Below are 13,306 nucleotides of genomic sequence, written 5' to 3'. Positions count from 1 at the left end.
CTTGTAAATCTCAACACCAGAACGACAAAAAATCCAATCAAAAAATGGGCAAAAGAAATGAATGGACACTTCTCCAAAGAGGACACACAGATGGCCAATAGGCATATGAAAAAATGCTCAACATCACTAATCATTAGAGAAATGCAAATTAAAACCACAATGAGATATCACCTCACAGGAGTCACAATGGCACTCATCAACAAAACAACATAGAAAAAGTGCTGACAAGGAGGTGGAGAAAAGGGAACCCTCCTGCACTGCTGGTGGGAATGCAGACTGTTGCAGCCTCTGTGGAAAACAGTATGGAGATTCCTCAAAAAATTGACCCAGCCATCCCACTTTTAGGAATATACCCCAAGAACACCATAGAATTTGCTCCAAAAGGAGAAATGCACCCCCATGTTTGTGGCAGCATTATTCACAATAGTGAAGATCTGGAAACAGCCCAAGTGTCCATCAGAGGACGAGTGGATTAAAAAGCTTTGGTACATATATACTATGGAATACTACTCAGCCATACAAAATGATGACATTGGATCATTTACAATAACATGGATGGACCTTGATAACATTATACGGAATGAAATAAGTAAATCAGAAAAAAACTAAGAACTATATGAATCCATACATAGATGGAACATAAAAATGACACTCAGAGACACGGAGAAGAATGTGATGGTAACGGGGGGGGGGGGGGGGGGCACAAAGAAAACCAGATAGAAGGTGGCGGAAGACAGTTTGACTTTGGGTGAGGGGTATGCAGCATAATCAAATGTCAAAATAACCTGGAGATGTTTTCTCTCAACATATGTAACCTGATTTATCAATGTCACTGCATTAAATTTAATAATAATAATAATAAATGAGACTCAGAGACACGGACAAGAATGTGATGGTAACGAGGGGGGGGCGGTGTGTGGGAGGATGAAGCGAGAAAGGAGAGAGAGGGGATGGGGAGAGGGGAGGGGCACAAAGAAAACTAGATAGAAGGTGACGGAAGACAATTTGACTTTGGGTGAGGAGTATGCAGCATAATCAAATTTCAAAATAATCTGGAGATGTTTTCTCTCAACATAGGTACCCTGGTTTATCAATGTCACTGCATTAAATTTAATAAAAAAATAATTTTAAAAAAAGACTGAGAACTTCAATCTCTATACCCACTGTGTGACCTGCAAAAGCCCCACCGCCTTCTCAGTACAAGGAGCACATTCATCGGCAGGAGTGCCATGGCCCACGTGTAGGTTCCTGGTGAGAATGTATTGAAGGATTTCTCCCGAGTGCACACCCCCCCTAGGAGAGGCACTCAGGCCCAGAGATGTGCACACCCCCCGCCCCCTAGATGACATGGTCTTCCCTGGATTGTGCAGAGAGCATTTGCACCCAGGGTAGCACAGTTCCTGGGCCTCCACCTTCCACCTGCTCTCTGTGCGCCACCTGCTGGCCACTGGGGGACCAAGCCGTACCTCCCGTGTCCATCTCCTCCATGGATTTGATGACTCACCAAGTGGAGGATCTTTTCTGTTGGGGGTTATTACTGTTTGCCCTCTTTTTGCTCTGTCATATGGATTTTGTACACAGTGATATTTCTCATCACTCTTCCCAAGTCTAATAATTTATCTTTCGGTAAGTCCTATTATCTCTGATTTTCACTTTTGGTTTTTTGCTCTTTTTATATCTCTTACTTTTTTTCCCTGCTTTCCTGCTGATAATGGTGGTGAGTGTTAGCTTCCTTGCCTGGTTCCCTCTCTCACAGGCAAAGCTTTCAAGCTTTCACTGTGTGTGATGAGCTGGTTTTTCCTCAGTATCATTAGTCAAGGAAGAACCGCTTCATTTGTAATTGGCTAAGATTTGATGGCATGGAGGGGTGTTGACTATAACAAATGTGTCTTCTGGACTTGTGATGTTATGTTTTATCAAAACTCGGCTCTGCCTTCATGAGGCGATCATCTTTCCTTTCCGTCTGCTCATACCACGCATTAAATTGATTTGCTGATGTCTCTCGTGTTCACAGAGCCTGGCATCCCTGGACTTGTAACCCTTGTATAGTGTATTATCCTCTTGATACATTGATGAATTAATTTTGATAACACTGAATTTCACATTTTTACCTTGATATCCATAAGTGAATGGCCTGTCATGTTAACTCTCCCTACCCAGTGTTGGTGATAGGCGCTATGCTAGTACCTTGGACCAGAGACACTTCCTCCATTTTTGTCTCTAGAATAATCCCCATGGACATGCAATCATCCCATTATAGAATATTTCATGTCATTTTCCAGTGGAGCCACTGGGGTCTCATGTTCCTCTAAGAGAAGATTTTTTATTATGGTTCCATTTACTTCAAAGCTTATAGGACTAGCTGAGTTGTCGAGACCTCACATCACTTTTCATGTACTCTTTCAGAATTCAGCCCGTTTGTCAAATCTTTTCATATCTACTACTATAAAATCATTTGTCATATTCAACAAATGTTGCATTTAAAAAATGCCTAGTGGGTTCTTTGGTTTCTATACACATCCACAACTATTATATACAGATACAACACGGAACTCTTCTGCAGAGGCACACAGAAGTCAGTGGGGACCACAGCCCATTTCAATTTCAGGTTAATCTCTCTTAACAAAATGAAATAAAGTTAGTTCAAAAACATCTCCAGGAACCAGCTAGAAGGAGAAACACACATGAGTCATTAGGCAATACTATGAAATAAATACTAACAGGCAGGGGCTAGCACTATAATAACTGGTCTTCAACAAAGTATTTGGTGTGGGAGAAGCTCTTTACTCCTTTCCAAGTCTAGATCTACACATGAGATTCTAAGGGGATTCCGACACAGGGGACAAAAAGAAACAGGAGATGAAAGGAAACCAAAACACATTTGATAAAGAGAATTCCAGACCCCACAGGTTCAGGTCCCTGACACACTCTTGCCAATCCTCTGGTCTTTGTTCACTTTGTACAGATGTTGCAAGACAACATGGATGTAGATTTTGTAACATGTGAGTATACAGTAACCTACACCCACCTGCAAGGAACACTGTCCTAAATAACTAAAATTTGCTAACCCACTCTTTAGTCTTGAGAGAGACCCAGTACAACTGGGTGGTAGGAACCTCCACAGACCCTGGTTTAACATGACGCAAACATGTTTCCCCAGAATGGACTTCACATGCTGCTGCACGTGGGCATCTGGGAGCTACCAGGACATCGAGAGGAGGATATTCACATAATACAGTAAGAGACACACAGTCTACTACGGATTTCAAGTGAAAGGGAGAACCAGAGTCCCAGTCACCAAGGAGCACCTGGAAGGCTTAAGCAGGTGTTGGGAACGCTGGCTGAGGCAAACTTGGTGGGGCACCTCTCAGGGTGTCCAGGAACACCTCTTCCTTCTGTTCACACCCTGCCCATCCTGCTCATCCTGCCTCCCCTGGTCCAGCCACCGGTATAAAGTGGGCGGTAGAGGACAGAGGTTTGTAAAAGACAAGGTCTAGTAGAAACAGCCCCCGGGTGTGTCTGGCTGTCATCATTATCTACACATAAGGCTAAGTTAGTGCCAGCAAAGAACTGACCTGTGACATCCAGGTGGAAGGTGACCCTCTGGCCACCAGCCTCACAGCTGTACTCCCCGCTGTCCGCCTTCCCCGCCTGCTGCAGCACCAGCTGACGGCTGCAGCCTGTGGCCTCCATGTGCACTTTCGAGCTTCCACTCAACTTCTTGCCGTCCTTGTACCACGTCACCTGTGTCTGTGCCTGGGCCACCTCGCAGCTCAGAGTGGCATTTGCCCCTGCTACCGCCTTCACCTGATTGTGTGCCGGCTTCTTATTGGCAAACACCACCGTGGGCTCTGGGGACATAGAGATGTGGAGGGTCAGAGGCACAATGCTGATACCACACTGTGTCACAGGCACCAAGTTTCACAGTTCAATTTTCTCCTTGGAGCTACGTGCCTGGTGGGTGTTAGAGTTGTGTTCACAAACAAGTGTCTCTTGTCACTAAAGACATCAAAATGGATACAGAAGAATATACAGATAAGTGGAAGTATATGCCATGCTAATAAATAGAAAGCATTAACATTGTTAAAACGTCCATAACCCAAAGCAATCTATACATGCAGTGCAATCTTTATCAAAATACCAAGGACATTTTTCAAAGAACTAGAAGAAACCATCCTAAAATTTATATGGATCCCACAAAAGACCTCCAAATCGCCTCAGTAATCTTGAAAGGAAAGAACAAAGTTGGAGGCATTACATGATCTGCTATCACACGATACTACAAGGCTACAGTTATTCAAACAGCATGATCCTGGCATAAAAACAGACTCAGAGGTCAGTGATACAGAAATGAGACCCGTTCCAGTATGAATGCAAAGAAAACCACACTTTCTGAGAAGTAAATCTGCTAACAATCAAAACCAAAACAATATTTTAAAAGCAAGAGGACAAAAAAACACATAATTCTCGAAAGAAAATAATAGATCCTGCTCAAATCTAGTGAGAAGATGGGGGGTTTCTCCAGGTGGCTTTGATAAAAGGACATTAGAGTAATGGTGTTAGGAGATACAGTACACCTATAAACTCGCCCCTTGATATTTCAACAAATTGAACAACAAAGGAGCACCAGCTGGGCTCTCAGGCTTCCCTGAAAGATCTGTGCATGGAATCGACTAAAGACAGGAATGTTTGAGAAGAGGGGTGGAAGAATAAGACATACTCCTGGTCGGCTCCAGAGAGGAGAGATACATAGACTGTCAGGGTTTTTTGTCCACTGAGGCTCCAAGAGAAGAGATAAACTGGAGTGACTGGGTCTCATTCTGCCAGGCAGAGTGATGAGACTGAGGGGCAGAGCGGGAGATACAAAATTAAAGAGGCAGCAGAACAAAGGGTCATGGCTATTGTTCTTGCAGTCTACCAAGAGAAAAACAAAGTGCAGCTCCCCAACCTCCCAGATCCCGCCTCCCTCCCCTCAGGGGTACAGAAAGTAGCAGAGATATACACCACAGCTAATTCTCCAGAGCCACTCTCTACCCTGAAGAACCGAGGTTCTCTGTGTCTGGTCCTCTGGTCTGTTGAGATGTGGAGAAGAACACCTGGAGATCTGAGATTGTCATTGTTAACTCAGTAAACCCCACAGCACAGACCAACCACCATGCAACTGAAGCCCTGCTTCCATTTCTGCCACAGCAACATCTTAATGGAGGATAGCCCAGGAATTTCACAGAGCTAAAACTTGTAATACAGTGTCATCTTCTGGAAGAAAACAGAAAAGTATCTCAAAACTGAAATGAATTCTTTTTATTCTTTTGAATTTCATTTTCTTTCATTTTTATATTTTTCATTCTTACTTTTGATGGGTGTTTTGTTTGGTTTTGGTTTTCACTATTTGGTTTTTTGTGGTTTTTCTTTTCTATTTTTGTTATGTTTTTATTTTCATTTTTTATTGTTTTTAGTCATTTTTCCCTTACCACTCTCAAATGCCATCAAGGGAAAAGAAAATGAATACCATGGCTACATAAAATAGAGACGTAGTTCAGAAAGAAAATGAAAAATCTCCAGAAAGCAATCTCAATCACATGGAAACATTAGAGTTGAATGATAAAGACCCCAAAACTAAAGCTCTAAGAATACTCAATGATATGTGAGAAAACATTGATATTTACTGAGTTAAATTCAATTCAAAACATTGAATTTAATGAGTTAAAAAAAATTAATAAACAAAATGAGTACTTCACCAAGAAAATTGAAACTTTAAAGACAGAGATGAAGGCCCTGACCAGTTTTTTCAGCGGTTAAAGCATCAGCCTAGTGTATGGGAGTCCCAGATTCGATTCCCGGCCAGGGCACACAGGAGAAGTGCCCATCTCCTTCTCCACCCTCCCCCCTCTCCCTCCTCTCTTCCCCTCCCACAGCCAAGGCTCCACTGGAGCAAAGTTGGCCCGGGTACTGAGGATGGCTCCATGGTCTTTGACTCAGGTGCTAGAATGGCTCCAGTTGCAACAGAGTAATGCCACAGATGGGCAGTGCATCACCCCTTAGTAGGCTTGCTGGGTGGATCCCGGTTGGGCACATGAGGGAGTCTGTCTCTCTGCCTCCCTGCTTCTCACTTCAAAAAAGATTACACACAAAAAAACAGAAATGAAGAACTCAATACATGAATTGAAAAATTAGGTAGCAAGTTTAGCTAATAGAACAAGCCCGTAGAAGAGAGAATCAGTGACATCAAAGACAGGCAACTAGCGCTCTGGCCGGTTGGCTCAGCAGTAGAGCGTCGGCCTAGCGTGCAGAGGACCCGGGTTCGATTCCCGGCCAGGGCATATAGGAGAAGCGCCCATTTGCTTCTCCACCCCTCCGCCGTGCCTTCCTCTCTGTCTCTCTCTTCCCCTCCCGCAGCCAAGGCTCCACTGGAGCAAAGATGGCCCGGGCGCTGGGGATGGCTCTGTGGCCTCTACCCCAGGCGCTAGAGTGGCTCTGGTCACAATATGGCGACACCCAGGATGGTCGCAACATGGCAATGCCCAAGATGGGCAGAGCATCGCCCCCTAGTGGGCAGAGCGTCGCCCCATGGTGGGCGTGCCAGGTGGATCCCGGTCGGGCGCATGCGGGAGTCTGTCTGACTGTCTCTCCCTGTTTCCAGCTTCAGAAAAGAAAATGCAAAAAAAAAAAAAAAAAGACAGGCAACTAGAGATGCCACACAGAAGAAGAGATTCACAGATTTTAAAAAATTATAAGAGCTTTACAAGAGTTGTCTGACTCCATCAGAAAGAGTAATATAGCTGGTTTCCAAGATGGCAACAGAGTAGGCAGACATTCTAACTGTCACCTCCTGAATCAAATTAGATTATAACTAAATTTAAGAACAATTATTTTGAACTTGACCAGGCCATGGTGCATTGAATAGAGCAGTGACTTTCAACCTTTTTTGAGCCGCGGCATATTTTTTACATTTACAAAATCCTGGGGCACACCACCTACCAAAATAACACAAAATGACACTCTAACACAGTACATATTATACATATAGTAAATAATATAGTTTCTAAATATATTTATACTCACATCTGACCATGTCTCATGGCACACTAGTGTGCCACGGCACACTGGTTGAAAAACACTGGAATAGAGCATCAGACTGGAATGCAGAGGGTCCAGGTTCAAAAGCCCAATGCTGTCAGCTTGAGGGCAGGCTTATCCGACTTGAGCATGGGGTTGCTGGCTTGAGCATGGGATCATAGGCATGAGCCAATGGTCTCTGGCTTGAGCCCAAGGTCATTGGCTTGAGCAAGGGATCACCTACTCTGTTATAGTCCCAAAGACAAGGGACATATGAGAAAGCAATCAATGTATATAGAAATTCCAAGATGGTGACAGAGTAGGAGGATATTCCAACTGCCACCTCCCAGGACCAAACTAGATTACAACTTAATTGAAAAACAATCATCTTCAAAAACCAACTTTGGACTAAACAAAGAGAAGTCTATAACCAAGGATCATTGAAGAAGCCACACCGAGATTCTTTTGGTTTATATACACATCCACAAACTATTATATACAGATACAACACCAAACTGTTCTGCAGAGGCACCCAGAAGTCAGTGGGGACCACAGCCCATTTCAATTTCAGGTTAATCTCTCTTAACAAAATGAAATAAAGTTAGTTCACAAACATCTCCAGGAACCAGCTAGAAGGGGAAACACACATGAGTCATTAGGCAATACTATGAAATAAATACTAACAGTCAAGGGCTAGCACTATAATAACTGGTCTTCAACAAAGCACTCAGTGTGGGAGAAGCTCCTTACTCCTTTCCAAGTCTAGATCTACACATGAGATTCTGAGGGGATTCCGACACAGGGGACAAAAGGAAACAGGAGATGAAAAGAAACCAAAACACATTTGATAAAGAGAATTCCAGACCCCACAGGTTCGGGTCCCTGACACACTCTTGCCAATCCTCTGGTCTTTGTTCACTTTGTAGAGATGTTGCAAGACAACATGGATGTAGATTTTGTAACAAGTGAGTATACAGTAACCTCTACACCCACCTGCAAGGAACACTGTCCTAAATAACTAAAATTTGCTAACCCACTCTTTAGTCTTGAGAGAGACCCAGTACAACTGGGTGGTAGGAACTTCCCCTGACCCTGGTTTAACATGACGCAAACATGTCTCCCTAGAGTGGACTGCATGTGCTGCTGCATGTGGGCATCTGGGAGCTACCAGGACATCGAGAGGAGGATATTCACATAATACAGTAAGAGACACACAGTCTCCTACGGATTTCAAGTGAAAGGGAGAGCCAGAGTCCCAGTCACCAAGGAGCACCTGGAAGGCTTAAGCAGGTGTTGGAAACGCTGGCTGAAGCAAACTTTGTGGGGCACCTCTCAGGGTGTCCAGGAACACCTCTTCCTTCCGTTCACACCCTGCCCATCCTGCTCATCCTGCCTCCCCTGGTCCAGCCACAGGTATGAAGTGGACAGTGGACGACAGAGATTTGTAAAAGACAAGGTCTAGTGGAAACAGCCCCCGGGTGTGTCTGACTGTCATCATTATCTGCACATAAGGCTAAGTGAGTGCCAGCAAAGAACTGACCTGTGACGTCCAGGTGGAAGGTGACCCTCTGGCCACCAGCCTCACAGCTGTACTCCCCGCTGTCCGCCTTCTCCGCCTGCTGCAGCACCAGCTGACGGCTGCAGCCTGTGGCCTCCACGTGCACTTTCGAGCTTCCACTCAACTTCTTGCCGTCCTTGTACCACGTCACCTGTGCCTGTGCCTGGGCCACCTCGCAGCTCAGAGTGGCATTTGCCCCTGCCACCGCCTTCACCTGATTGTGTGCCGGCTTCTTATTGGCAAACACCACCGTGGGCTCTGGGGACATAGAGATGTGGAGGGTCAGAGGCACAATGCTGATACCACACTGTGTCACAGGCTCCAAGCTTCACAGTTCAATTTTCTCCTTGGAGCTACGTGCCTGGTGGGTGTTAGAGTTGTGTTCACAAACAAGTGTCTCCTGTCACTAAGACATCAAAAAGGACACATGAAGGAGCTGCCCCGCACCCAGGAGCGGGTGGTGGTGGAGGGACTCTCACTGCAAGAAGGGTCCCCCTGAGAGGTGTGGGTCCTCAGCCCCATGCCTGGAGCCCCAGCCTAGAGCCCCAGACCCTAGAAGCACACAGACAGCATTTGGCAGGTGAAAAGAGCAGGGTTTCTGTCTGCAAGAAAGAGACTGAGCTCTCAGAGATGCAGGTTCCATCTTAAAGGGCCTGCACAGAAATCTCATTCACAGCCACTTACCCAGGGCTCTGGTAGAAAGAGAGCTGAGGACACTGGTGTTGCATGAGGAGAGTGTAAAATTGGAGGCCCAGGGAGAGACACTTTGGGGGATGGCCACTGGAACCCCTGTGCTGAGTCATTCTACAATATGTTACCATCTTTCTTGGGCGGAATGTCCCCTTTGTGCAGCATCAGCCTGGGGAAAAGCAACTACTCAACCCTCAGGAGTGTCTCCTACCTGTCATGGCAATGAGTCATTCTGAGAGGCCAGGGAGTAGGGAACACATCAGTGATTCAGATTTCTGGTGTTGAGACTGCAGCTTCCCAACACGCTCGCTCTCAACTCTAAGACTGATGCTTCCATCTCATAGGAGACTCAGTAGAAACTGTCTGAAGAGCATGCAGACCATACCTCTGGGTCTCGGAGGCCACACACCACACTCCTGGGGCCATACTCTATTAAGGTCTACGAAAAAAGTCTGGACAGACTGACACCTGGGGCTGAGGGGTGGAGCCACACCTACCACACTTCCAAATCCCTGAATTGCTGCAGGCACTAGACTCTAGCTGAAGTTTTTTCAGCGGCTAAACCTGACAAGCAGACAGCAGACAGAGGCTGCAGGAGGCAGGACTCAGAGAAACTTGGTCTTTTAAGTGGACCTTCCCCCAGGCCGTGTGGGTAAAAGCCAGCCTAGGAGTGCAGCTTGGTATTTCCATGTACACCTGGGCCCAGCAGAGGCAGCCACAAACTCTGGATTGCTTGTACCTCCAAGAAAACTGCTGAGGGCCAGTCATAGGCAATGTCTCTACTGCTCTGTGCCGGGTTCCCTCCAGGGAGGCCCAGGGATGACACATTCAGGGGCCAGCTGCAGAGAGCATCGGTTCAGGACCTAACAACCCTTGCTAGAGTGGTATCCTAAGAAAAAGCTCCTCACACCTGGCCCAGCTGAGGCAAGTTCCACACTCTGTAATTAGCACCAACACAGTGGCTCATGTGCATTGGATAGGGTGGAACTTCACAGTCAGCTGGCCTAGAAACTGGATATCCTGCCCTGAAGGGTTAGATTCCACAGGAAAAAGAGAGAGAGGGTTGGAGCATGGACATTTAATGTGTGGGTCCCTGTGAGTCTATTTTTGGATCTAGTCAAGGGGCTTAGCCACCTTCATGGGGGAACACAGTCAACCCCAGGAGAGGACTCTCTCAATCTTCCTCTCTGAGATCAGGTTCTCACAAGATGAAAGAACTTCTACAGAGGGAACTGTAGGCCACACTCAGTCTGAACCTGCTGCTCACCTTGCTGAAGAGAAATAAAATTTGAGTATCCAGCATTGGCTAAGGGATTAAGCTTTGGAGTAGGGGCCACATTCACCGTACTCATCTCCTGACCAAGAGACCCTTGAAGTAGGAGGACCCACTAGTGTTGTATTCTCAACCTCAGCTGCCCTAAACCACCAAGCATACAATCTGTAGAGGGGTTGGTTGCGTAAGGCCAACCTGAGCTCACACTACAGTCTTACTACAGAAGACTCTGTGGGAAGACCAGGCAGCTCCAAGAGGAGCAGCAGCTGAAAAGTGAAGACAAATTTTACAGAGCTTGAGGCTTTTACAGAGTTTCTGTCATCTCTAAACAGGAAGAAGCTGATCTTTATACAAAGGTTGACCCCTCCCACACTACCCAGGCACACAATATGTAGACACAAACAGCAAAAAGTGCAGTTTCTACAGACAGGTAGCCCACAACGGGTTACAAACAACAGCTGATGCCAACCCAAGAAGATCTAGAGCTAACACAACTGGTAGTAGGTAGCAGACAGCACCAATCCTAAACTCAGCTACCTATACAAGCAGAACGTGAAAGGTGGAGTCTAGCAAGCACCAGAAACTGTGGAGAATAAATACTCCCAACAGGACAGACATTGTACAATGTGTAATACACATGATCAAGGTTGACCCACACAGCCAGCCAGCCTGAAGGGATAACTGTACTCATGAAAGAACTAACTACATTTAATACTCAGATACAACAAGAGGGAAAATAGTACCCTCAAAAGCATTCCTAGAACAAAGAAAACAGGTGGCCTGGAGGTCAGTACCACTGAGCCCATTTTCATCATAAAGACACCACAAAAATTTCAAAGTCAAATAGCACTACCTAGTAGACAGAAAAAATGGGCATAGAAATGCGACCCAAATGAATCAACAAGAGAAATCCTCAGAAAAAGAACTGAATGAGATGGAAGTAACCAAACTACCAGATACAGAGTTCAAAATAATGATTTTTAGGATGTTCAGGGATCTTAGAGCAACAATGGATGGACATAATGAACACCTAAATAGAGAGACAGCAAGTATCAAAAAGGACATTGAAATCATAAAAAAGAACCAGTCAGAAATGATGAATACAATATCAGAAATGAAAACTGCACTAGATGGAATCAATAGCAGGCTGGATGAAGCAGAGGATCGAATCAGCAATTTAGAGGACAAGATAAACAGAAAAATGGAAGCAGAGCAGCAAAAACAAAAGAGAATTAAAAAGACTGAGGAAACTCTAAGGGAGCTCTGTGACAACATGAAAAGAAACAATATCTGCATCATAGGGGTTCCTGAAGGAAAAGAGAACCAACAAGGGATAGAGAACCTGGTTGAAGAAATCATAGCAGAAAACTTTCCTAAATTGATGAAGAAAAAAGTCACACAAGTTCAAGAAACACAGAGAGTCCCATTAAAGAGGAACCGAAGGAGGCCTACACCAAGACACGTCATAAAGTGCCAAAGTTAGACAAAGAATACTAGAAGTTGCAAAAGAAAAGCAGTTAATTACCTACAGAGGAGCCCCCATAAGGATGACACCAGACTTCTCAATGGAAACAATGAAGGCCAGAAGGTATAGGCAAAAAATATTCAAAGTAATGCAAAACAAGAACCTAGAACCAAGACTTTTTATCCAGCAAGGCTATCATTTAAAATTTAAAAAGAAAAAGAAAGCTTCCCAGACCCAAAAAAAAAACAAACTCAAGGAATTCATTACAACCAAACTAGTACTCCAAAATAAGTTAAGCTTTGCTGTAAAAATACCAAAGGAAAAATAAATATAGTAAAAAAGGATTGTAGATTTAAAGAATAAAATGGCAATAAATAAATAAATAAATATCAATAATAACCTTAAATGTAAATTGATTAAATGCTCAAATCAAAAGTCATAGGGTACTGCATGGATAAGAAAACAGGACCTATACTTATGTTGTCTACAAGAGACCAATGTCAGAACAAAAGATACACGATGAAGAAAAAGCATTTCATGCAAATGAAAATGAAAAAAAAAAGCTCATGTAGCAATACTTATATCTGAAAAAACTGACATTAAAACAAAGGCTATAGTAAGAGATAAAGAAGGCCACTACATAATGATAAAGGGAGCAATCCAACAGGAAGATATAACCATTGTAAATATTTATGCACCTAATATAGGGGCACCTAAATATATAAAAGCAGATTTTGATGGACATAAAGGGTGAGATCAACAGCAATACTATAATAGTAGGGGAATTTAATACCCCACTAACACCAATGAATTGATCCTCTGGACAGAAAATTAACAAAGAAAGAGTGGCCTTAAATAACACACTAGATCAACTAGAGTTAATAAATATTTCCAGAACATTTCACCCCAAAACAGCAGAATATACATTCTTTTCAAGTGCTCATGGTACATTCTCTAGGATAGACCACATGTTAGGACACAAAACGATTCTCAATAAATTTAAGAAGATTGAAATCATATCAAGCATACTCTCCAATCACAATGGCATGGAACTAGAAATCAACTACAATAGAAAAACTGAAGCCTGACCAGGCGGTGGCACAGTGGATCGAGTGTTGAACTGGGATGTGTACAACCCAGGTTCGAAACCCCAAGGTCACTGACTTGAGCGTGGGCTCATCTGGTTTGAGCAAGGCTCACGAGCTTGAGGCCAAGGTTGCTGGCTTGAGCAAGGGGTCACTCGGTCTGCTGTAGCCTCCCCCCA

The 13,306-nt window shown here is 44.4% G+C and overlaps 1 protein-coding gene across 16 annotated transcripts in view; it reads right to left on the bottom strand.

The window, feature by feature from the left end:
• The window catches only part of OBSCN (obscurin, cytoskeletal calmodulin and titin-interacting RhoGEF), a 205,629-nt gene that overhangs the window by 153,721 nt on the left and 38,602 nt on the right, over positions 1-13,306 (bottom strand). For 15 of the 16 annotated variants that reach the window (XM_066353036.1, XM_066353059.1, XM_066353053.1 and 12 more), the window contains 2 exons: positions 8,597-8,872; positions 3,576-3,851 (listed from right to left, as the gene is read on the bottom strand). In XM_066353036.1, coding sequence (XP_066209133.1) covers positions 3,576-3,851; positions 8,597-8,872 — 552 coding nt within the window. The remainder of the gene's footprint in view (positions 1-3,575; positions 3,852-8,596; positions 8,873-13,306) is intronic. The other variant, XM_066353090.1, reaches the window with a different exon arrangement.

Source organism: Saccopteryx leptura, chromosome 1, assembly GCF_036850995.1.
Source record: "Saccopteryx leptura isolate mSacLep1 chromosome 1, mSacLep1_pri_phased_curated, whole genome shotgun sequence".
Taxonomy (NCBI): Eukaryota; Metazoa; Chordata; class Mammalia; order Chiroptera; family Emballonuridae; genus Saccopteryx; species Saccopteryx leptura.
This window is presented reverse-complemented; position numbering and strand designations above follow the sequence as displayed.